General features: G+C 47.2%; 1 protein-coding gene across 1 annotated transcript; it reads right to left on the bottom strand.

Annotated features, from left to right (window-relative positions):
* Nucleotides 1-575: 575 nt before the first annotated feature.
* Nucleotides 576-26,116, bottom strand: DUSP29 (dual specificity phosphatase 29). Its single transcript, XM_027129806.1, has 3 exons — nucleotides 24,367-26,116; nucleotides 10,296-10,516; nucleotides 576-1,314 (listed from the first exon to the last, which is right to left on the bottom strand). Exons 1-3 carry the CDS (start codon nucleotides 24,606-24,608, stop codon nucleotides 1,085-1,087), a joined length of 693 nt encoding a protein of 230 aa, XP_026985607.1. The 5' UTR covers nucleotides 24,609-26,116; the 3' UTR covers nucleotides 576-1,084.

The following is a 26,116-nucleotide window of genomic DNA, read 5'->3' as shown; positions in this document are numbered from 1 at the left end:
TCCAGCTCCTGGTTCTAGAAGCCATCTCTCCCCGCTTGGTGCCTGCTGCTGTTTTCTCCTCAAGAATGAGAATCACGCCATCATGGTGAATGGCTTAGCTCTCAGGGGCGGGGGCATCTCCACACCTGAGCTCACCCGGCTGCCTGGTTCTCTCATTCCAGGGCAAACACATTTGCAAATACTTTCTTCGGGGACTGAAAACAAGCTCATGTTGCTTTGACTAGAATCAAAGCAAAAGAAGCTTCCCCAAGTTCCGGTCCCCCAAAGATTGTCTCCTTCCAAAATTATAAAGTCAAACTCTTGTTCAAATTTACCAGAATTTGTTGAATTTTTCTGGGTAGTGGCGCCTCTGGCTAAGATTCTGAACAGCCCTGGCTCCCTGAGGAAGGTAGGGGAGCCCAAAGCGGGCGGCCTCTGTGCAGGGGACCGCCACTCCCTACCCCTACCAGATGAATTGCTCTCTGCCTCCTCCACAGAGCAGCATCTATGGATGGTGACCTGAGCCTGGGGATTCCATCGAAAGGAAGATGCAGGAGCCGCCGGTAAGGAAATGCGCGTCCTCCCCATGCCCACCCCCTACCCCAGACAGCCGACTGACTAACAAGCGGTGCAAACTCTCCTGTAACAGCTCTCGCAGGCACTTTTCTGTGGTTAGAAAATAGTTATATTTTTAAATTATTTTTTAAAGAATGTGACTTTCAGACAAAGCCAAATATTTAATCAGCACAATGTCTACGCATCTTTAAATCCTTCTCCGCATCCGTCTTACCAACAACAACAACAAAACAAAACAAACAAACAAACAAAAAAACAGAAAAACGGCGCATGCGTGCTCACTTGCAGCCAGTTCCTCTGGGAAGCCCGTCTGCCCCATTTTGCGGTGAAGCCAAGTGCTGGCCTCCTACCGGAGGCCGCTATGAATTACCCGCTCTGTTCACCGGCCCCTGGGAAGTTTAAGATTGTTTGGAAGGAGTCAAGCTTTGGTTTCACGTCCCTTCTCTGTGACAAAGGAAGTCACAGGCCAGAGCTATTTTCAACCTTGCCCCTTCATTCCCGAGTATCCTGCTCACCCCGTGAGGGGGCCTTACAGCTCCGCACCGTCCGCGCCGCGCCGGGCCTGTCGCCTCTGCTGCACCAGTTGCTTGTCCAGTTCCCGGAGCTGCTTCAGAAAGCCCCGGTTGGGTAGGACACAGCGGTTCTTGGCCACTTGTTGGATGGCGTCCACCAGGGTCATGTTCCTGTGGATCATCAGGTAGGCCAGGACGAGAGTCGCCGACCGGCTGCGGCCCATGGCGCAGTGAACCAGGATCTTATCTGCAGTGGAGTGGGGAGAAGAAACACCTGCGTTGTAGGGGCAGGGTGGCCTGGAGGGTGGGGCATAGGTGTGAGGCTCACGCAGAGCCAGCTCAGATCCTGACTCTCCCACTATTGTAGGACCCTGGGCAGGTTACTGAGTGGCTGGGAGCCCCAGCTTCCCCATTTGTACAATGGGGATACTGTCAGTATCCTCTTCATTAGGGTCGGTGTGAAGGCAATTGGTGCAAAGCAACTTGGTACACTGCTTGGTGCGTATTAAAGGTTCAATAAGTCACAGATGTTATAATTGTTGCCTCGGTGAGGAGGAGGCGGGATTGAAACTGATGCTTCCTACCTGCCAAAGCACCTCCAAGGGAGAGCCTTATGAGTTTTTTTTTAACGCTCACTTTTAATTTATTATATTTATAATATATTCATATTATTTATTTACTTAATGGTTACTTATTTTGAATAGGGCAGCCACTAGGGTTCGGATTTCAAAAGGTATAAAATGATGGCATTGAAAAGCCTCCCTCGCACCCACCTCCTCAGTTCCCCAAAGCAACAAGTATTACCAGTTTCTTCTTCCGGAGAATTATCTGTGCATATACATAGCAAGAACATATTTTTTCTCTTCTTTTCTTGCCCAAAAGGTAGCAAGCTTTACAAACTTTTCTATACCTTGCTTCTTCCATTTAACAATATATCTTGGAGACCTTTGTATATCAGTCTCTGAAGAGTTCTCTCTTTGTTATTTTTTTCTTGTGGCAGCACAGAGTTCCTCTGTAGGGATGAACCATAATCCACTTTGAACGGGATGCATTCCACGGCTGCAGGTGGATTGTGGAGGAATGCAGGCTTTCTGCACCATTTGCAGTGCTGCTGCATTTGACCTCGGATAAGGAGAGAGCACCCACAGTCCCAAAGGGCCCTTTGAGGGGCTGAGACAGAGGGTGCAGTCTGCTTGCCGTGGAGTCTGTGAGCATTCACGTGGCCTCAGGAGCCTGCAGAGCCCTGGCCTTCTCTCTTGCAGTCCTGGGTTCGAGATCGGTTCTGCTACTAACCACCTGGGTGTGGGGTAAGCCACTCAGCCTGTGGCGCCTCTACTTCCTCAGCTGTCAAAAGGGGCAGCAACCTCAGATCAGCTGTGAGCAAAGCCAATTCAGTAAAAATCACACGGTCAGATTTTTTAAAAATTAAAATAGTTTTATTGTGTCATGTGGTATAACCAGGGGATGAATAGTCTTATAGCTTAGGTGACCAAATTGTCATCTAGATCAGCGGTTCTCTAAGCATGAGCCAAGACCCTGGGGGTTCCCAAGGTACTCTGAGGAGATCTGTGGAGTTAACATTATTTTCAAAATAGTACTGCGGCGGTGTTTGTCTCTTTCACTGTTTTGACATTTGCACTGATGGCACAAAGGCAGTGGTGGGAAGAACTGCTGGTGCCTTAGCGTGAATTATGGCAGGGACACTGAACTGTAGTAGTAATCGTTGCATTCACCACCAAGCACTCTTGGGGAAAAAACAAGCCAATTTCCTTTAAGAATATCTTTGATGAAGCAGTAAAAATTAATTTTATCGAATTTCAGCCCTTGGTTACACTTCTTAATATTCTGTGTGATGAAATGGGACGTGTACATAAAGCACTCTGGCTGCATACCGAAGTACGATTGTTATCTCAAGGAAAAGCTTATGGGAGATTGAGTTGCAAGCTGAATTAGCCACTGTTTCATGAAACACCATTTTTACTTAAAAGAGTAAATGACAGAAAAACCATGGTAATTCAAACGGGTATTTGGCAGACTTTTTCTCGAAGGTGAACAAAGTGAGCCTGTCACATCAAAGAAAACAATTGAGAGTATCCGTTGCCAGTGATAAAATGCAAGCTTTCAAGCAAAAATTAGAATTTTGGAAAACTTGTATCTACTGTGAGATTGACAGTTTCACAATACGCTTAAGATTTTTCTGTTAAGATCGGCAGTCATATTAACAAATGTGTCTTCTGACAATGTACAGTGAAAGTGTCAACATTTGGAAGATCTGCATAACTTAGTGAACAAGATTTTCCACATAACCAATGTGAGATATTACAAAATCATGTGTGGGTAAAAAATCCATTCAAAATGCAAGAGAGACCAATGGATTTTCATGTAACAGAGTACGAAGTTTATAGGTATGGTTTCAGATTCCACATCACAACTCACCTTTAAGACGCTATCACTTGTCAAGTTTTGGTGTAGTATCAAAGAGGAATATCCACAGTTTTCTGAAAAGGCTGTTAACATAGCCCTTCCTTCTCCAGCTATATATCTGAGTAAGGCTGGATTTTCTCCATATACTTCCACCAAAACACCATATCACAACAGACTGAATGCAGAAGCAGATATAAAAACCCACCTGGATTCTCATAAGCCTAACATCAAAGAGATTTGCAAAAATGTAAAATAATGCCGTGCTTCTCCATACTTTATTTTGGAAAATATAATTTTTTTCATAAAAATATGTTAATATGCAGTGGGTTCACTTTATTAGTTTTAAATAAATATTTTTACAATTTTCAGTTCTTATTTCTAATAGAGTAGATATTGATAGATCTACCCTACATAAATGCTCTTTGAGGCCTTCAATAATTTTTAGGAGTGTGAAAGGGATCTGAGACCATAAAGTTTGAGAACTGGAAGATCTAGAAGCATCTCCACACTGGACTTCCCTGGTGGACCAGTGGTTAAGAATCCCCCTGCCAGTGCAGGAGACATGGGTTTGAGCCCTGGTCTGGGAAGATCCCACATACCACAGGGCAACTAAGCCGGTGCACCACAACTACTGAGCCCATGCTCTAGAGCCCGTGAGCCACAACTACTGAAGCCCGTGCGCCTAGAGCCCGTGCTCCGCAACAAGAGAAGCCATCGCAGTGAGAAGCCCATGCACCACAACGAAGAGTAGCTCCCGCTCGCCACGACTACACAACTAGAGAAAACCCTCCACAAGAAAAAAGCTCCCTTCCACCACTATCATGGCAACAGCTGGGCCGAATGAGAAATCACCATGAGAAGCAGCTTTCCATCCTTCAGGCCTCCATTTGGTGGCACTCGAGCTCACAAAGCACCTCAACATGTTTTATCTCATTTCATCCTTAATACAACCATCAAGATTTCATCATCCGCATCCCTGCTTTACAGATGGGGAAAGAGTCGAGGCGAAATGACTGCTAGAGGTCACCCAGAAAGATGGCGCCATCTCCAGAAATAGTTCAAAGCAACTTGTTGTTGAGACCCTACTGTGTGGTGGCTACTTGCTGCTGTGCTCTGGGGACAGAAAAAGTAATGAGATTAGCGTCTCTGGCTGTCCCCAGCACTGCCACCACTGCCATCCCAGTGGCGGCCCTCTCCTGTGGTTCTGGGATCCCTTTGCTGGGGTCAAGCTGGCTGGGGCACCTTGAGCTGTGTGACCCCAGTGCTGTCCCTGTTCCTGATTCTTATGCCTGAGGCCTGGAAGGATGACCAAGGAGACACTCACGGACATCACCGGGTTTATGGAGCACCAGCAGGAGATGAGCTTGGCAAAGAACACTTCTGAATGGACGTGGCTCCCCGTGTCCCTCTCACCTCCACTCCCCACCTGCCTCATGGGACCAAGCCCAGGACAGCGGTGATGGTCAGCAACCGTGGCAGCATGAGCCGTGCAGATGGGCCCGATACCAGGCACCAGGATTCTCTTTCCCCACCCACCCCAGCTGGAGAGGCCTGCACACCCTGCCCTATGGTAAGGACCCTGCTGGTGGCCTTTCCGCACACACAGTGCTGACACAGAAGGCGCCCATAAAGAACTGTTAATTTTATCACGATTCGTTTCCACGCATCTCCACAGGCTAACCATGCAGGCCTCCAATCCCCATCGCTGAGCTGCAAGAGTGTGGCTGCCTTTTCCCCCCCGTGCACCTGGGCCAGAAAGGCCAGAGGGCGAGAAGCAGGGCGGCTTCTTCAGTGCTGGGTGGGGTTTGGGGGTGGCTGGCCCAGCTCATAGACATGACTGTCCTCCTGGACTGGAACGTCTACCTCTGGCATTCTAATCCCCACAGACTGTTCCAGAGGCTGCCTGGCCCCTTGCCAGCTCTGCTGATAACTAAAGCGTTTCTTCCTCCCCTGGCAAAAAGGATAATTCTTTCTGTCATGACTAAAGACTTGAAACAGACGAAAGCTGTAGTTCATTAAGTCTTTAGGGAGCCTGAAGTCTGTTAAGTGGGAGGGGGGAGGGGAGAGAGAGGGGGAAGGGGATGGGGGTCCTCCGCTCCAGCAGAAGGTCCTCCCGGCTAAACTTTGCTTTCACGACAGCAGCACTAATGCTGTCAGCCGTGTGAGCTTGGTGGGCCTCCTAGGGTAGAGGACCCGTCCCCAGACTCTCAGGGCACTGCTCCCTCTTTGCTGTGTGGCTCTGCTAAGCACCACCCTTTGGGGCCCAGCGTTGGATGGTGAGAAACTGCTCTCAGGAGAGTTCGGGAGACATGCAAGGAAGGCTGCATTCAGCCTGTTCACAGCATGGTCCATACCAGAGGAAGCCGAAGGGAGCATTGTCAGGCTTGGCATTTTCTAGGTCAGTGGCTTTCACACTTTTTTGTGTGACAACCGCCTCCCGCCCCCCGCAAATCATAAAATTCACAGCTAACAAGTACATGGGTTCAGCCTACCCCATATCTTCCAAGCACTTTATATGTTCGTTGTAGTCGGTCCTCAGAACAACCTGATGAGGTAGATGAAATTAGTATCCCTGTTTTATCGAGGAGGTAGCTGAAGTGCAGAGAAGCCATGTGTCTGAGTCACACAGCTGGGAAGTGGCAGGACTATGATTCAAGCCCAGGCCACTGAAGCCAGAGGACTTAGATGTTAAGGGGGCTTCACAGGTACGTGTGTATCAGACAAGACTTTCACAATTTGTGCTTTTTTTACATGCAGTGTACGCTGAGGTCTTCTATTCTTTCCTAATCTTTTCAATTTTTTTTTTAAAGAAATCCTAGTCAAAGCCACGAAATTGATTTTATAACCCACTGATAGGCCACAATTTATGTTTGAAAAATGATGGTTTCAATTAAATATTTCTCCTTTGGCCTTCACCAAAAGGTGAATTCCCACAATCTTATGAAGAAAAGCCAAATCCAGAACCTCTACTGTTTACCTAATGGCACGTTTTCACTGGCAACCAGAAGGTGGGCCTCTGTCACTCAAATCAGACGTATAGGCTAAGCCTGTTATCACCAACCACCCCCCTGACTTCCTTGGTTTGTGTGGGATGCCCTTTGTCTCCCACTCACTACCTTGGAACCTGCAAAAGCAGAGTTCCTACTTCTCCCAAAATAGTTCTGCACACATGGAAGTCCTCAGAAAAAGGATGCATGGCATGTTTTAGAACTGCCAGGGGGCAGGCTTGTATGTGCTGCAGTGGGTCAGGATACCCTTAAAATACCCTGAAAATCTGGTCTGATTAAAGCTCAGAAGCGCCGGAGAAACAGCCTCTTGCTCAAACACAGACTTCATTTATTTCTTCAAACCTACCGTATCCATAATAGATTATAAGATGGCTTCCAAAGCAGCCTGTGGACTGTTTGTTCAAGTAAAAGAAAGAATAAAAGGAGAGTGGTGATACTACAATCTGATCTTTAGAGCCGCATGGTATCCGCCCTGGGATTTCTTAGAAGATTTCATTAAATTAAAACCACAGTAACTCAGCTCTGAGGATGCTGTGCCAGGAGCAGTGAAGGCAGTCCAAATGGGGCTCCCGAGGCAGTATGTTGTCTGTACTTCTTTTTCTGATGAAGAAGGACAAGTTCAGTTGTTTTAGATCCTATAACCAGCTGGAATGTCTCACCTTCCATGATATTGGGTGACCTCTTATACAGCAAAGTCACCAGATGCTCAAAATAAGGACAAAGGACTCTTCCGTGAGGCCTGAGTGACAGAAGCGATGCCCGTTGGCCCCTGATTAACTCTGTGACCCTCAGCACATCAGCTGGCTTCTCTGGGTCTCTGTTTCCCCAGCTCTCAGGGCAGAACACTGGACTAGATTATCTCTAAGATTTCTCAAGAGTGTCTGAGGTTGCCTGGGGAGTTCTTTCGGAAGGGTCAGATCAGGGTAGGGCAGACACAGGGGTGGGCCCCATGTGGCAGATTACAGACCACAGGTACAGCTCTGCAGCACCACAAGGGATGCTTTTCAAAAAGAGGGAACGAGACTGGCTGTGAGGAGCCGTGGTGGGAAACGCTATACACTAAGCTGAAGCTAGCCAAGGAAGAACAGGAAAGACAGAGCGAGGAAAAGGACATGTCTTTGCCTTTTGGCCAGACTGTCCATCAACACCTCTTACATCGAGAGTATAATAAGGAATATACGAGTGCGTCTGGCTCCTAAAATGCTACAGGAGTGTCCCGTGGTTTTCCAGGGAGTGACTAGACCCGTCCAGGCTGCCTACTGCCTGTGCCATACATGCTGAGCACACGCCATCTCCACGTATGGAGTCTCTGACAATGCTGACGAGCTTTTTGTTTTGTTACTCTGACTACTCAGGGCACAGGTTACAAACTGATGGCCACTGGGTTTCTTTTGTCTGGGCTGTGCCGCGTTTTAAGAGATTTTCAATTTGTTGCCAACACTTAAAACTTGAGCAATTTTACGTTAAAATCCAGATTGGAGACTTTTCATGAAAAGTCAGATCTACCACATTGGCACTGATTCTCACAAGACAATCATTGGTTTGGGACTGAGTAGCAGCTGTCCCCTTTGGGGGGGATATGGGGCTCTCAGCTCAGCCACAATCACCGTCTCCCCTGACCCCGCGGCCACACGCAGCCAGCGTCATCCATTTATGGCCTCTTCCTGGTCCTGAAGGGTTGGGGTTTGAGCCCTCAGCTTGAGGAATTCTTTAGATATGCAAATACAAAGGGCACAGAGAAGGGAGTCTGGCCTCCCACTGGCAACAGGGTCCTGTCCTGCTTCCCATCCCTAGCCAGCTGGGCGAGGCCCACACTCCCTGCATGTCCTCTGACCTGTGGATGTGCTTTTCCCTCTTGACTGTTTCTCGGCTAGGTGCTTGCGACCACCCGGTCTACCCGTCACGACCCACACCAGCCTGACATCTCCACATCGATGCTCTGAGATCTGTCCAGGCCTAAACATATGACCCCAAAGCCCATTCTTTCCTAATCCGGCAGTGGGGGCAGACTCTAAAATGGCATGCCAGGACCCCGGCAGGCTGTCCTCTGCGTGTATCATACCACTGTAGTTCAAAGTTGGAATGTCTTTTTTTCATTTTTTTTTTTACCCCCTCTGGGGGTTGGAAACTTTATTATGATGATGTGCACGTGCTGGTGTGGTTATGTGCTTCGTGGTGCGAGACCTCTCTTTATCAAACACATCTGACAGCCTGCTGTGCACCAGGTTCTAGGCTAAGTGCTTTTTGTGGGTTACTGCTGATCCTCATTATAACCTTTCAAGGTAAATATTTTCATCACCGGATGGAGAAATCAAGGCTTAGAAATCACATTGTTGTGCAGCGTGAATTTGAATGCAGCCTCGTCTTCTCCAAAGCCTTCCAGGCCCCTTGCATTAAGGGGATGGTTGAAGATGTAGTAACGGCAAGTTGAGCACATTAAACAGAATCGGAAGGATCGTGTGGTGGTAGCTTTTTGTTTTTTCATGTCAAATATGTTTTCAGTTAACTTCAAATACTGTGAGGCGAATTTCACCTTATGGTGATGAGTCAGAGTCCAGTTGCTTTTTTGATCCTGCTTGGAAACCCAGAATGTGCCTAACTCAAAAGATGGTCCATAAATAGACTCATAAAAAGGATGACTTTGAAATGAGGTATCCCCTAAGACAAGAACTTCAGCTCTGTGGGGTTTTTTTTTTTTTTCCTTCCCTCTGTCATAGCCTTCTGAGCCAAAATAAAGACAAACTCTGGGACCGTCCAGCAGACGTGGCCTAGGCCCAGCTGCAGGTTGCAGTTCCTGAAACAGGCCCGTTGGTCAGTCACTGAGTCTTGTAATCCCAACCACTTGTGGTAAGAAAGGCCTTTAGTAGCTGTATACCCTGAATTATGTGATGGCCCCATAAAAGGGTGTGACACGTGGGGCTGAAGTCAGAGCATAGATCAGGGAGTTGAAGTCCCTCTGGCCTCTGTGGAATGTCACTGAGATACATCCTGCAGTAATCACGGCATATTGGCTCAGCCAGATACATACCTACACTGTGCCCTTCTCTCCAGAGTAGCCTTGTAGACTTTACCTGGATTAGGGCCGCTAAAACTGCATTTTGGCTACGAGGACTAGTACTGTGATTTAAAAGACGGTTAATTAACTTTGGGAAACTTGGACATCATAAGTGTAAAACTCAGATTCTCAAATATAGTTTGCCACTTAGAAAGAACAGGTTGTCAGCTTTCTACAGGAGGGTTCACTAGACTGAATATGACTAGGGTGGGAGGATGAGGGAGGCAGGTATGAACTTGGTTGGCTGGCAGAAGAATCTGAAGTCTCCCCTAGATTCCCACTCAAGTCAGCTCCCGGAGGGTTTTCGAGCATCGAGGCCCTTGGCTATTAGTCTGGTCTGGACCCAGGCACAATTAGCACCTTGGCAGCATCCCACCGTTGAGGGCTCCCAACCACCCCTGGCGTTCAAAAGATGGCTGCTGTGCCTCAGGGAAGACAGATTCAGGCCAAAGGCCTCTCCTCTGAGCCCTCCTGAGTCTGATTTCCCATAGCGGCAACCAAGGGCCAGACCCCAGCAGCAGCAAGCTCAGTGGTGCTCACAGCCTCCAGGGGAGCAGACATTTCCAGCAACCCTGGCAGGGCGGGATTTGCAAGGGGAGCTTACTTAAAGTGTGCAGATGCCTCTTCCCACCAGGCTGAGGGGCGGGGCCTCAGGCTGGGGGTGGGGCCTCGGGCTGGGGCGGGGCCTTGAGGTGGCAAAGGGCTGGGGGCGGGGCCGTGCGCAGGCCGAATGTCTCTTACTGTGATCGTAGCGGAGCGCAGCATCAATGAAAGCGGCCGCTGGGTAAAAGAAGACGCTGAGGTCGAAGGTGGGCAGGTCATCGGCCTCGACGCCGTGGTACTCGATGGCCATGTCGCGGTAGTAGTCGGGCCCGGTGTCTACGTTCCAGCGGCCGTGGGCCGCGTTCAGCACGTGCGTGAAGCCTGCCTTCTGCAGGCTGTAGCGGTCCAGCGCCGTCGCCCTGGGTGCGAGGGAAAGAGGCTGGTCGGCTGCGCGGAGCCTTGGCCTGGATCTGGGGGAAAGTCGGGTGCAGCCCATGGGTTTCCACTCTCGATTCCGGCTTCCAAAATAAGGCCTAGCCGTTGAAATGAAGGACTTGCCTACTCCAAGCCCTGCTCTTACTGACCCCTTGGCCACTGTGCCCTATTCTTTTGTCCATTCATTCTTTCATTCACCAAATACAGAAGAGCTTGGTGCTGGAGACCCCAGTGGTCCGCGGGAGTGGACTGTCAGCTGCCAGATCCCCTCTAAGGCCATCAGAATAACCTGTTCATCAGGCAAAGCTGAATGTAAGGGAGAGGGCCACCTTCATAGAGCCTTGGGGAGACCCTTTAAAGCCAGCCCCTCCTCTGAACCCTCTGGATGTTGACAGTGTTTGGAGGTTGGGGCTCGAATGAATGGTTTCAGATGGGTCATTCAGGGAATTCCCTGATGGTCCAGTAGTTAGGACTCCACCCTTCCACTGCAGGGGCCACGGGTTCGATCCCTGTGCAGAGGAACTAAGATCCCACAAGCCAGTGTGTTGTGCCCTCCCCCCAAAAAAACAAAAACTTGAAAAAAAAAATAAGATGGGTCATTCAGTGTGACGGTTTGATTGGGATCTGGCAAAATTCTTAATCTTGATGTTTGATTGGGATCTGGCAAAATTCTTAATCTTGATGGTGAACACAGTGCAAAACCTTTGCTTTGATAAGTGAATCATTGTCTACTTGGGCAAAGCACTGTTCTGAAGAGGAGAGCTGTTTGAGCAGTCTGTTACTGGAATTGATTTTAGGAAGTTCTTGAAGCCAAGAATTTCCAGGAGCAAAGAGTAAAAGTCATGTTAAAGTAGGTGGCTTTGGAACATGGGGCAAAGGAAGCAGGAGTTATTTCGGCCTAGAAGGGCCAGGGGATACTTTATTGGAGAGAGGGCTTTGAGCCTGCCTTACTACAAGTGTCAACACTTGGTGATGGAGGGGAAGAGGGAGGCAAGGGCATGCCCAAGCCAAAGAAATAGCACAACCTAAGGGATGGAGGCTGGAGATAATGAAGGGCTTCCAGGAAATGTTTATTATTTCCTGTAACCAATCATTTATCCCCAATTTAATGATTTAGAATCTATTGCGTGCCGAGCACTGTCCTGGGTACTGATGATGCAGCAATAAGCAGGTTAGTCAAGGTCCCTTGGGAAGCTTAGATTCTGATGGGGAAAGCAAATAAGTGGATAAATAATTTCAGATAGCAGTAAGAGCTGTGTAGAGTGACCGTGGTCCTGTTTTTGGTAAGGTAGTCAGGGAAGGCCCCTGCGGGGAGGTGGCATTTAAGCTAAGACTGAGGGGTGATAAGGGCCTAGGCAGGGGAAGATTTGGAGGGAAAGTGTTTCCTCCAGGCAGAGGCAACAGCAGATGCTAAGAACAGAAGGGAGACTAGTGTGGCTGTAATAGCAAAGGTAGTAGTGGTACAAGGGGAAGCTGAAAAGGGGGGCTGGTTCACGGTGGACCCTGTAGACCATAGGGAAGAGTTTGGATTTTACTCTGAGTAATGTGGTGTGCCACGTGCCACAGAGGAGTTTAAGGAAGGGCTGAGCATTGTTTGCTTTTTTAAAGATCAGTCTGGCTGATGCATGGAGATGGGTTGGAGAGGAACATAAAATAGAAGCGGGAGCTCTGTTGGAGGCTGTCACGGTTATACAGCCAAGAGAGGAAGGTGGCTGGAGTAAGTCACAGCAGACTTGCTGATGGATGGGGAATGGGGGCAGGGAGGAGGGGACTGGTTTGGCCAGAGCATAGCATATGAGAGGAGAGATGAGAAAGGTCTGGAGAGGGAGTGTGGGATTTGACCGTGGCGTGCTTGGATGTCAGGATCTGCATTTGGGCGTCAGGGAGAGCTTTTGATGGTGTTTGAGGAGGGTGATCCCATCTGAGCTTCGAGATGACGTCTCCCTCAACAGCACAAAGCCCAGTTCTACAGCTCAGGGAAGAGGTGACAAGGGTCTGGAACTGTAACAGTAGGAGGCTAAAAGTGGCAATGCGCTCCAGCTGAGGACTCATCTCAAGGCCACTGGTAAAAGGACGTGGACAGAAGTGAGCATATTGGATGCCAATGTGGATCCACACCCTGAGCGGGGAGGCTCCATGCAGTAGAAACACAAGCCATGGTCCCTCGGCCAAGGGCCCCTTGGGTATCGCTGCTTTCCTGGGGCTTTTTATTGGTCATGAGAGGAACCACAGTGGAGTCCAGTGTTTGGAAGACCTGAACACAGGCCTTGAGCTTTTAGAAACATGTGCAAACAGCCCATGGGAACTGAGGCGTGGGGAGATGGGGAGTTACACCAAGCCCTGCAGCTGGCTTTTAGGGCTGCCATCCTGACTACGAAACCCATTCTGCTTTCAATTTTTCCTCAGAAAGGTCTGTTTTTCATTTTTCTCCTCATCCCAAAGTATGTATACAACAAACATTATGCTTTGGGGACATAGATCTGCGCTCAATTAAAGCCTCCACTAATGCAGTCCATCTTGCTGAGTAGCAATCAACCTTACTTTGAGGTTGAGCTCAGTGGAAAAATTAAAATTAACTGTCCTTGACAGGAAGTTCCTACCCACCATAACGACTGGTCTCGCTGGGTTCTGCAGCTGGGTTTCAACATAATCAACTGGCAGTAACAGTTTGCACTTTGCTGCTTTGGGGGTCAAGGATCAGGGTAGATATGCAACAAGACTCATTGCATGATACCTCTACATTCACCGTGCCGCCCCACCAGAGCTGGTTTTGACTGTGTCTGAGGGAGAGAAAGGGGCTCATGCGGAGGATTAGACCTGGTGGGTATCCTGAAGCCCATTGCAGGTTTTTGGGCTCTGTGGCTACCTGGGCCCGGAAGGGGAGGTGGCGTCCTCACACACCCCTCAGGAGATTTCCCCCAGCTTGGCTTACTTAGAGTCCAGTTGAGGGCTCTGGGTGGTATCCACGGCAGGATGGGGATTTGCAAATACACAGAGTGACTCTCAGTAGACAGTGGCTGTTTGGGAGGCAGATGCCCAGTTGGCCCAGACACCTAGCTCATCTATCACTGGGAGTGGGGTAGGGTCGAAGGGTGCTGCCTGGTGCTGCGTTGTTTAATTTTCTTAACTTTCAGGGCCACCTGCTCAGATATGTGGGAAAGACTAAGAAATGTGCCTCTGCTGAAGGAGAAAAGCTTAGAAGAAAAACAGGGTTAAGAAATTACTTCAAGGATTTAGGTGATTCAGGAGCCTAAACATCAGTTTCTGGTTGTTTAAGAAAAATCTTAGGTGTAAGTAATCTATTGAGGACATGGGGGCGGGAGAGGGTAAGCTGGGACGATGTGAGAGAGTGGCATGGACATATATACACTACCAAATGTAAAATAGTTAGCTAGTGGGAAGCAGCCACATAGCACAGGGAGATCAGATCGGTGCTTTGTGACCACCTAGAGGGGTGGGATAGGGAGGGTGGGAGGGAGACGCAAGAGGGAGAGGATATGGGGATATAAGTATACACATAGCTGATTCACTTTGTGATACAGCAGAAACTAACACAACAATGTAAAGCAATTACACTCCAATAAAGATATTAAAGAATTAAAATATGTCATTTAATTACAAAAATAACACATGTTCTATGCAGAATGTGGAAAACATATTCCCTCCCACACACACACGAAACACCTGTATTTCTACTCCCTAGAGATAAAGACTATTTGCCTTTTGATATAAGATCTTCCAATTGTAAGCAGAAACTAACACACCATTGTAGAGCAATTATACTCCAATAAAGATGTTAAAAAAAAAAAAAAGATCTTCCAGTTGTTTTTCCATGAATAGATTTGTATATTTTATATAAAGGTTGGGGTGGGGGTTACAATACTATATACAATACTATATATACAGTTTCCAAAACTTTGCATGGTGATATATTGTAAACTCTTTTTTTGGAAGCATTTTTTAAAGTTTATTTTATTTATTTATTTTTGGCTGCGTTGGGTCTTCGTTGTGCGCGCGGGCTTTCTCTAGTTGCGGTGAGCAGAGACTTCTTTTTGTTGCAGAGCACGGGCTCTAGGCGCATGGGCTTCAGTAGCTGTGGCACACAAGCTCAGTAGTTGTGGCTCGCGGGCTCTAGAGCTCAGGCTCAGTAGCTGTGGTGCACAGGCTTAGTTGCTCCACAGTATGTGAGATCTTCCTGGACCAGGGCTCAAACCCATGACCCCTGCATTGGCAGGTGGATTCTTAACCACTGCGCAACCAGGGAAGTCCCTGTAAACATCTTGTTAGGTCAACATACAGCCTTCAATAGCTGCATACTATTCCATTCCATAGGTAAATCTCAATTTTATCTCACCAAGCCCCTAGCTTTGGACATTTGTGTTCTCTCTCTCTCGTCTGTCTCTCTCGTCTGTCTCTCTCCTGGAGACAGAGTGATGGGTGTTACAATGAGAAACACTGTAAACAAACAACTTGCTGTGTTTCTTTGGGCACATCTCTGTGTCCTTAGGAGAGATTTTTTTGAAGTGGAATTGCTGGTCAACAGATATGAGCATTTTAAACACAGTTGATACTCGTTACTAAATTGTCTTCCAGAAAGTTTGCTCAAATTAACATTCTGATTTTTGTTCATTTCTAATTTCATAGACCAAAAAAATCTCATTTTCATTAATTTTAGCAATGAGGCTGAACATTTTCTCCCACATTTGTTGGACTTGTACGGTTTTACTTTTGCAGAACGTTGTCACATCCCTGTTTCTGACCCAGATCTCTTTAGCTCTTCTTCCTGCCTGTGAACCTCTGGCCTCGCTCTGGATTCTGAATCTGTGTTGGAGGGCCGAGAAAGGGACTTTCTTCCTCAGAGACCTTCCCTCCCTTCCCCCTTCTCCGGCCTGGACCAGCCTCCTTTCAGCCCCTCAGAGTTCCTCCAGGAAACTTGCTTTAACCAGCGTTGAGGAGTGGCAAGTAAGAGCAGTCTCCCTGGGCAGAGCTCTTGGCATTCCACTTTTTCGGACCTCTTGGGGGCCCTCCTGATTCCTAGCCTACATACCTCAGCCCCTGCCCGGAAGTCTATTTCCCACAGATGTGTGCTGTCACAGAGAGGAGGAGGGACATGCAAGTACGCATCTGTACAAGCCATCCACCAGCTGTCTTGCAGTGGGGAACCAGCTGCTTCCATGTTGCCAGGATTCTGCACTGGGCATTGACGAAAGTCCACTAAAGCTTGGGCAGTTCTCCGTACCCTCACGTCTGTGAGGACCCACTGAGTTCCCGCACCTAATCATGGACTCCTGTTCGTCCACGGCCCACATCCTGTAATCTGGCACCTTATTTATTCTGATGCGTGTGACACTTGTGGTGGCACATCAGTTCGTGGGCATGACCCTGATGGTGACCTTCTCCTTCTCTGGAGTCTTGACCACACCTACTCCTTGCAAGTGAATTTTAAAACAGCAGGCACATTTCTAGCTTTTGATCTCCCTCAATTCACCTGATATGAAGGCAAAATTCACTAGCTGTCTGGTTTTTTGCGTGTTCTTGTTACTTGCTGATGATGAAGCTGTTTGGCTGTGAGGCTCTGCAGAAAACACAGGGCTCACAGGTGTAGTTTGTAAGCTTAAACTGCTGCATGAACCAAAACAATGACCCTCTGGGACCCTCAGTTTTCTTTATTTGTTAAATAGAACCAATTACATTGGCAGTACTTTCCTTACAAGATTCTTGTAAAGTTGAGTGATGCAATATTCAAGTTTCCTTAAAAGGTTAAAAGATAAATTCCAGGGTGGGGGGCAAACAATAGGAAGATGCACGACAAAATGTTATCAGTGGTTATCTCTGGGTAACAGAATTATAGGGAATTTTAATATTCTTTTTGTCTGTGCTTTGTAAATTTTCAGTAATGAACATAACGTATATTCACTTAGTGGGTAAATCTATACCATGATTTTTATTGATGTTCTATCCTTAGTTCTCAGGAGAGACTGTTGCAAAGACATAAGGTGGTCTCGGTGTTTTTAACTCCTTAGAAATCTCTTCATCATCTTCCCCACCCCCCTAGACTCTAGACCTCCAAGGATGGAGGCTAAGAGGGGAAAGACAATGCATGGGAAGCCTGGTTTCAAGAAATGGTGTTGTATTAATCACTAGACTAGGCATTTGGCTAACCACGAAAGGAAATGGTTGACATCGCTGGGTGAAAAGCTGTCACCCAGCATGAGAAGGCCCAGCCAGGCCAGGGCCACCGCGTCTCACCCTGGGCACCTTGCCCACGACTGGTGCCCAGTTGTACCTTAGTCGCCTTCGGTACCTGGAGGCTCAGAGTCCAGGTTTTCTAGTTCTTTCAGGTGACATTCAGCATGTTAAATTGTCAACCTTGGCTGTGTTTTTGCTGCCCACCCTGGACAAGCAGGTCAAGTTTTAGCTCTACTTGGTGCCTCAAGGCTGAATTAGTCCTTTCTTTTTTGGGGGGAGAGATTGCAGCTGTCCAGGTGCACCAGTGAGAGGTCCTCTCTTGAGCTGAGCACCGTCTCAGCCATTGATTTGCCTTCATCTCACTCTCCAGCCTCTTCGACTACAGGCCAGCCCCAGAGCTGCCACTGGCTTCAGAGGCTGTCGGTCTGGTTGGGAGCAGAAAAGCAGAAAGGGTGAGCTGGAGAGGCCCCTGGCAAGTGAGCTCAGGCTGGGTGGAGCTGGCCCAGGCATTTGAAGAGTCAGGCTTTATAGGGAGGGGCTGCTGGCTGTCGATGACCCCAAAAGCCAGACCTTGGAGGCAACTGTAGTTATAATAAAAATAGGGCTCCCACCATTCAGGCAGAGGCAGAGCAGCTTCGCAGAGCCTTGGTGTTGGCTTATAGGGCTGCCTCTATCGTGAGAGGGAAGAGAGATTTCTCAATTATCCTGTTGCAACCAAGCCTTACTATGGGGAGCCTGTCCTGCCTGGGACTTTACAATCTCTTTGATGGTAGCCAGGATATTTCCCCTCCTGCTGACTACTGGGGAGAAGCAAGACAGAAAGAAAAAAGAATTTGCTCAGAAAATGGAAGATGTGAGTGAGATTAAAGTGAGAATATTTAAATTACAGAAATTTAGTGCTTTCAAGCATCCTCAAGCACTTCTGAAGCACCCATTTAGGGACTGCTGATTGATAAGAGGTGATGAATTATTCTTATCTCATCATCAATGCCGGTCCCTGGCTCTCTGGAGGGCAACCCTTGGTTAACCTAATTTGAATCTAATTTGTATGACTTAAAAGTAGTAAAACAAGTACGTGCTTGAGCCTAATAAAGCCTAATTTATTTAATAAGACATTTCTTAAAGAATTTTACTTTAGAGCTGGAAGGGACGTTGGAAATCATCCCTTTATTTTGCAAATAAAGAAACTGAGTCCCAGAACAATAAGATGTTTTGCCAAAGGCCACACGGAATGGCCACCCACACTGGAGGCTTGAACTCTCTGCCCCGAATCCTGCTGGAGGGCTTTCGCTCTGCTCCACACTGTTCCCAAGGTTCCCACTTGCAGATTCAGACCGCCTACCAAGTTGTAGGAAATGGGTGGGAGAGGGTGGCTGTGCTTTGAGCCCTTGAGCAAGGAAGACTTCCCCACGAGGCCACCAAAAGGTAGCTGCCTGGCCTGCACTGACCCCCACCGCTGACCCAGCACATTTCACACCAGCCACATCCCTCTGTCAGTGGCCTCTTCTCGCCAGGCTGTGGTGATGGTGGAGTGGGTGGGAGGATGGGGGGGACATCTCTGCTCTCCTCAGGCTGGTAAGCAACAGACACTTGGAGTCACCAGGCATCCCATTTGGTGATCCCCTTGGAATAAGCTGAGATTGAGAAAATGCTTTAGACGTTCTGAAACCCACAAGCGTGTGAGGCTTTGATGTGGTACTGCCCCCTCAGGCCTTAGGCCACCCGGGTCCCTGGAAGGCCGGGACAGCATCCATGGAGGGAGTAGGCTGGAGAAGGCCCATTAAGAGGGACTTCCTTCCTTCCAACCTGGACTTGGGTTCATGATAGCATCTCCTGGGAGAAATTTGACCAGGGGTGTTTTCTGTCCCAAGGCTGCCCTTAGCAGAGGGACGCTGAGTGGCAAAGTGTAGTGACTGTTCTTTACCTCCGTCTCACACTGTGAGTTGGATTTCCAGAAGCTGCCTGATCTCTAGTAGTTCACACACAGTGGGTGTGCCAGGAACTGTGCTGAGAATCAGATGTATTAACCCATTGAATCCACATCTTCTAGGTGAAGAAATTGAAGCTCCGAAAGCTTGAGTGACTTGCCCAAGGCCACATGGGAACCAGTAATTTGACCCAGACGTTGTGGCTCCAGAGCAGATGCCCAGCCATTCTGTGCTTGAGGAGAGAGGAGTGGGGAAAGAGTGAGCTGCTTCTTGGGGGTCAGTCTGGTGCCCAGCAGGTCCCAGGTCTAGGCAGGTCTAGGCATCGTTGGTCTAGACTTCAGGAGCAGCCGGTGGCGCTAGCTGCCTCAGGACGCCCATTCTCACTCCTGGATCCTAACCACCTTAACTTTCAGATCCTTGGCTTTTAAGGATCTTAGGCGCTTTTAGGGAAGGAAACACTCAACCTAAATGCAAATATCAAATTAAAACTGAGGCTTCGTCCATGAGGAGCCAGCTATGAGCATTTCACTGCTCTGGCCAATACCTACAAAGAGACGGAGAGACACGGGCAGCTGTGCCTGCTTTCAGCCAGGCTGTAACCTTGGTGTGGTTGCGTTGACGGTGGAATTAACTTCTTTCTCAGTAAGCATCTGTGAGTCTCATTAACCTTGTTAAGTGGGTGTCAAGGAGGGACCCTGAGCAGAGATGGGGACAAGGTCAGGTGGGTGCTGACCTTGGTCCTCTCCTGGGCTGTGCACGCAGGTTACACACGCTGACTGTGGAGCCTGCCTAGACTGTGCATGTGTGTTTGTTTGGGGGCTCAGTTAGGCAGAGCTGGATTGAATCAAAAGGGCAGTGACATTCCCTTGCTTGAAGGAAGCAAACTTATGGTCAGATGTCAAGGAAGTAAGCATATCTTATTGCGTCAAACCCTATTGTCTGTCACTCTATTACACTAGGACATTTGTATCCTGCTCAGACACTCAGTGGCTTCCTGAATAAAGTCCCTTGGCCCTGACCTACCTTCCCAGGTTTCTTTCTCACTAAGTAGCAATAATAACAACATTTGCATTTGTCTGCTACTTCATAATTTACAAAATGCTTCACATTCCATTATTTCTTTTAATCCTCTCAGTAACCATCTTTTGAGGCCCAGAAAGGTGAAAGGACCTACCCAAAGCCTCTGCACCTGGAGACGACTGTGGCTGTGGTACCTTGTGTGTTACCCTTTGGAATGTTTGCTGCCCATCCGGAGGGGTGTGTTACACTTTCCTGCCCCATTGTCATGAGGCTTTGGCATGGACTTGCTTTGGCCAGTGAAATGTGGGCATCAGTGTCTTGTGTCACTTCCAAGTCAGTCTGTGGTTTGCCATGTCTCTCTTTTCCCTCTGCCGGGAGCCTGACAATATCCCAGAGAGGGGCTGAGTCCTGAGTCCTGGAGTCGAGTGGAGAGACCATGGACATGTCACATGAGGGAGAAGTAAACCACTGTTCTGGTAGGCCAACAAGATGTTGGGGATACCCGTCATCACAGCATAGCTAAGTCTAAGCCGATCACACAGTAGTGAAACTTGGCTTAATCTCAGACCCTCTGGAAGCACATTCTCTACTGCATTCATCCCCAATGTTCCAGATGAATCACCCTGTTTGTTCGCACCTCCATGCCTTTTCTCACCCTGTTCCCTCTGCCTAGAATTCTGTTGAAATCCTATCCATCTTCCAAAGCCAAGCTTAGAACTCACCACTCCTATGATGCTTTCTCAGATCCATAATACCAAGCACTTACTGAGCATTTACTATGTGGCAGCTACTACTCTAGCACTTCACTTGTTTTAATTCATTTAATCTTCACCTGTGAGATAAGCCTTGTTACTGTTGCCATAGAAGAGGAAGAGAGGTAAAATAACTTGTCCAAAATCACACACTGGTAAATGGCAGAGCCAAGACTCAACCCCATGCTCCTTCCAACCCACTACCTATTTCTCTTTCTATTCCCTGTTACATGTCTACACATCTCTTCTCCTCAACTGGAAAACAGCTTCTTTATCTGACTGACCACATTTTCTTGATCCTGGTTTGAGAATATATCCTGCCACTGCCTGGTGGTGTACCCTTGGGCTGGTCACTTAATTTCTCTGAACCTCAGTTTCCTCTTTGTATCCCCCAAAGCTCCTAGCAAGGTGCCCAGTAAATACTGACTGACTAAATGGATGAACTCCATGAGCCTTGGTTTGCTCATTTGTTAAATGGGAGAGATAATAGTACCTCCTTCATAGAGTTGTTAGGGGGGTTCAATGATGCCTAGCACAGGGCACGGCACATGGTAAGAATCCAATATAATTTGGCTATTGTTACTATTATAAGCTGTAGGGAAGGTAAATGTAGTATGTAATATACAGAGAGAAAAAACTTACTTCTCACCATGGGGATTGGGAAAGCTAACTTCATGGCAGAAGTGATTTGAGTGGACTTTGAAGAATGCATAGAATCTGGACACGGAGATGAGGTGAAGGGAAGGGCATTTTAGGCAAAGGGAACAGCACAGAGAAAGACACAGAGACAGTGTAAATCTTTAAATCTTAATCCTCCTTCCCTATTTATACCATTTGTAGGGTCAGATCTCAGGAAATAATCCTAAATATAAAAATAAGTTTATGAGTAAAGATGTCCACTGCAGCATTATTTATAAAAGTGAGAACGTGAAAGTGACCGATATGTCCAATAGTAGGGAAGGTGGTTAAATAAATGATCTTCTATCCATTTGATATAATACATATATAATTATAGTTACTATTATATTATAATGAAATATATGAGAAGTATATAGTAAGGGAAAAGTTTATGAATGACGCTATGTGGAAAAGAGACAAGATAAAATGAATAATCAATATTGTCACAACTATATAAAAAGAATTTAAAACCAAATGTATCATGTAGAAAGTGTAGGAGGAAATGTACTGCAGTCTTAGTAGGCTTGGCGTGATGGACTTGGGTGATTGTTTTGAGATATTTAAAAGTTTTCTTCCTTACATTAATCACTATTTTATTATTATAGCTAAACTTTTTCAGTGCTTACTCTGTACTAAGCACTGCACTAATATTTGACATATATTATCTCAATCCATACAATCCTATGAGGAAGGTTCTCTTGTTAACCTGTTACAAATAGGGAAGCTAAGAGGTCTATATTTATACAATGAGTTTACATTACTTTTAAAATAGGAAAACAATATAGTTACTACGTTTATGTAATATTTTATTATTAAAAGATAAGAGATTCAGATTTCCCCCCCTTTTTTGCTACTTCAAATAATGATAAACATTGTACATATTTCCTTGTGTATTGGTACTCTTATTTCTGTAAGTCACATTTCTGAAAGCGATATTTGAGGTCAAAGTGTATGCATGCCTTTTTTATTTTGAACTAATTTTAGACTTACAGAAAAGTTGCAAAAATAGTACAGAGATTATTTGGCAATAAAGAAGAATAAAACACTGATACACACTACAGCTTGGATGAACCTTGAAAACAGTATGCTAAGTGTAAGAAGCCAGTCACAATTGGCCATTTATTATTATTCCATTTATATGAAATGTCCAGGATAGGTAAATACATAGAAACAGCAGATTGTTGGCTGCCTAAGGCTGGGGGAATATGGGGAATTGAGAGTGATTACTTAACGGGTTCAGGGTTTCCTTTTGAGGTGATGGAAATGCTTTGAAATTAGCTGGTGGTTGTACAGCTCTGTAAATATAATAAAACCACTGAATTGTACACTCTAAAAGGGTGAATTTTATGGAATGCAAGTTATATCTCAATAAAGCTATTGTTTTTTAAAAAGTAAACAATAGAGTCCCTATTTAGGGGAACCCACATTCTCCAATGTTCATAACTGAGAAATGATTGGATAAATTATGGTACAGCTATACTAAGGAATATTGAAAGTACAGAAGAGTATAATTCCTTTTTTCTGCTAAAAATTATTTAAAAGAAATAAAAATCTTGGGCTTCCCTGGTGGCGCAGTGGTTGAGAGTCCACCTGCCGATGCAGGGGACACGGGTTCGTGCCCCAGTCCGGGAAGATCCCACATGCCGCGGAGCGGCTGAGCCCGTGAGCCATGGCCGCTGAGCCTGCGCGTCCGGAGCCTGTGCTCCGCAACGGGAGAGGCCACAACAGTGAGAGGCCTGCGTACCACACACACACATACACACAAAAATCCTTTAAATGTATGCATATATTTCCTTATGTTTGCAATAACATACATAAAGTGAGCTTAATGCTGGTTACTCAGGGCAGAGTTAAGAGAGGACAAAGGGAGATTATGCAGTTTTTTATAACCCTCTATTTAGTTTAATTTAGTGTAAAAGGGCATATAATTTTTGTAACTTTTTCCATTTAAAAATATTAAGAAAAAAAAAGAAAATGGGTTCTGCCCCTGATTTCCCATGACTAGACAGTTATCTCTAGGTTTTTAAGCAGCAAGGTGTTTATTAAAAATCACACATGCAGTGGTCCTGCACCATCTCAGAGAGATGAGCCATGAGCTGGAATCCTGGGGGATGGCGGGAGGAGCAGGAGTGCTGGTCAGGATGAAAGCTTCTGGGTTAGGCCAAACGGCATTTGAATCCCAGCTCTCAGCCATTTACTGAGCTGTGGACCTTGGGCCAGTTACTTAACTGCTCTGTGCCTCAGTTTCCTTGTCTTTAAAATGGGAGTAATTAGATGACCTCTCATTGGGCTGTAGTGAAAATAAAGTGAGGTCATGCATGCAAGATGCTTAGCACAGTGCCTGGCACATAGTATTCAATAAAGAATAAGTACAATTATTATTATTATTTACAGTAGGCACTTCCTAATTGTTTGAAGAGTGGGGAATGGTGACTATAAAAATCTAGAGGGGACAGTGACCTCAACTTTGCTAGGTCTACCGTGCTTCCTGACACATATGGTGATGTGCTCTTATGCCACCCACCTGAGAACTGACTTTATTCTTGCCGGTCTTATACCCATCTAAAATAAAAGACTACATTTCCCAGCTTCCCTTGCAGCTAAGGGCAGGGGAAGTCTTGGGTGGGACTTCCCTTCGGGAAGATGTCCTTTTCCTCTTCCTTGCCTTCAGCCTTCCGGTGGTCTGGATCCTACAGTTGATGGCAGGGTCCCTGTTAGCAGTGTCAGACCTTGAAGCAACCCTGGAGGAAGAGACCACACCCTGGGGATGGTGGAGGCCGAGCCTGGGAGCCTGAGCCCCTGGTGACCCTGGAGTCACTATGCCAGCCCCAGCTCGCCTTCCTCTGCACTTCTTTTATGTGAGAGAGAAACCAATCTCTATCTTGCTTAAGCCCCTTTTTTTTTTTTTTTTTTTTTGGCGGTACGCGGGCCTCTCACCGCTGTGGCCTCTCCCGTTGCGGAGCTCAGGCTCCGGATGCGCAGGCTCAGCGGCCATGGCCCACGGGCCCAGCCTCTCCGCGTCATGTGGGATCTTCCCGGACCGAGCACGAACCCGCGTCCCCTGCATCGGACTCTCAACCACTGCGCCACCAGGGAAGCCCAAGCCCGTTTTCTGAGTTTTCTGTGATAGGAAAATAAACCCAGCCCTAGCTAATAGAGTTCTCTCAGAACCAACCTAAAAAGCAAGAGCTCATGGCAGGAAGGTGGCGAGGGCTGTGCCCTGGGGAGGGCTGGCTACCAAAGGTGAGGCTGGGCCTCGCCACTTACTCATCGCCGATGTAGAGCTTGGGCCAGACCTCGTTGACATGCGTGTACTGGGGACTGCCCTTCCAGAAGAGACGCTCCAGCTCAAAGGCTCCGGGGGTACAGTAATCCTCAGCCTCCCTCTCCTCCTCCACCTTCGGCAGCAGCTTCTTGGCAGACGGGTAAGCATTCTTGAGGCTTGTCTTCGGTTCTCTGGATGTCATTTTGGAGCCAAGGGATTTTCTTTCCTTTCTGCAGCTGGTCATGAAAGAGGGTCAGGATTGCGGTTAGCAGGGACAGAGGAAGGGAATGGGCTTTACAAAAAAGAGGAGGGTATATAAGCTGGCATTTCCCCAGCCTGTTATGCTCCTGCTTCCTCTTCCCAGGCCACAGAGGTCAATAGGGAAGGCCATAATAGCAGTTAAACAGCACTTCCCCAAGATTCCATTCTCCTGCAAAGCAAGCATGCTGGGCACCCTCTGAAGTGGGCATTTGCTGCAGACACAAACAGGCTTCAGGTCTAAGAAATCCCTGCAGGCTGCCTGTCCTCTGCCACCTTTCTTTTAGATTTAACCCCTTTTTTGGTGCCTGTTCTTTCCTTTATGTGACCGGAGTCTGCTGGCTCAGGCCATTTAGAACCTGAATAAGAAGGCCCAGGAGGTCCCTGCCATTCCAGGCCTGTGGTATTCAGCGTCTGCAGAGAGCTGTCATCCAGTGGAAAGGGCACACCTGGAAATCCAGAGCCTGTGTGGTCTGGGCAGCCACACACATTCCGGGGCTTCGGAAGTCTTGGGGTGGAAGGAAACTTGGCTGTGTGAGGGTTTGTCAACTTGTTAGGAAGTTGAAGTCAACGCTGGCTGCTCTCACACTAGGAGGCTGGCAGTTGTGCTAGCTTACCAGGGGTTTGGAAGAGACATTCCAAGCTAGAAAGCTGTGTCTGCAGATTGGAACGTGTATTTGCAGAGCTTGTCAGGCTCTGCGGGTGGAATATGGGTGAAGAGTTTCCATTGTCCCCGAAGAAATGAATTCATTGAGGAATTGGGCACCATGTGTTCCGTGAGCTGAGTGACGGATACACTCAGGCAGCCTGGGAAGGGAGGTTATACTCGTCCTGCTGGGAGACTGGAGGGAAGGGGGAAAGGGTGGAGTGACTGAGAAATGTGAGTGCAGGTGAGTGATGGGGAGGGAACGTTACTCATTTATATAACAAATATGTAGCACTTACTGTGTGCTAGGCACTGTTCCAAGTGCTTTGCAATTATTAACTCATTTAATCTTCTTAACAACCCTAAGAAACAGGCACCATGATTATCTCCATTTTGGAGATGAGGAAAACTGTAAATTGAGGATGCTTATAACACATGGTCTAAGTCTTCCGAGAAAAAAAAAAAATTGCCCAGAGGGTAGGGGTTGGGGTGGAGGATGCAGGGTGGGGAGGGGCAGGCCAGGGACTTGAAGAATGTAATAAAGCCCCAGTAGCTTCAAAGACCATTAGGATCCTATCGAAAAGACCCAGAACACATCTTGAAGAGGCTCCCACTTATCAAAAATGGGACAATTTGAGCATGAATAATAAAAATAACTGCAGTTAGTAGAAACACATCAAACATTTAAATCATAATGATACTGAAAACAATTATTCACTTTTGGAAGATGCTAGAGAGTCAGCTCATTATGAAGACAGGCCAGTGAAAGGAAGGGAGCTAGCATTTGTCATTCCTTTTGGATGCAAACTGTACTACTGGATAGATGAGGGAAATCTTCTTTTATAGAA

The sequence above is a fragment of the Aethalodelphis obliquidens genome, unplaced genomic scaffold (genome assembly GCF_003676395.1).
Source record: "Aethalodelphis obliquidens isolate GAN/ISIS:26980383/991018 unplaced genomic scaffold, ASM367639v1 scaffold37, whole genome shotgun sequence".
Lineage (NCBI taxonomy): Eukaryota > Metazoa > Chordata > Mammalia > Artiodactyla > Delphinidae > Aethalodelphis > Aethalodelphis obliquidens.
Note: the sequence above shows the minus strand (reverse complement) of the source record. Positions and strands in the feature narration are given on the sequence as shown.

What these genes read in the sequence shown, in the direction of transcription:
- DUSP29 (XM_027129806.1), bottom strand. Translation starts at nt 24,608, where the DNA reads ATGACCAGCTGCAGAAAGGAAAGAAAATCCCTTGGCTCCAAAATGACA. An exon ending in AAGCTCTACATCGGCGATGA is followed by an intron (nt 10,517 to 24,366) that starts GTAAGTGGCGAG and finishes CCTCGCACCCAG; the next exon opens with GGCGACGGCGCTGGACCGCT. An exon ending in TGCGCTCCGCTACGATCACA is followed by an intron (nt 1,315 to 10,295) that starts GTAAGAGACATT and finishes ACTCCACTGCAG; the next exon opens with ATAAGATCCTGGTTCACTGC.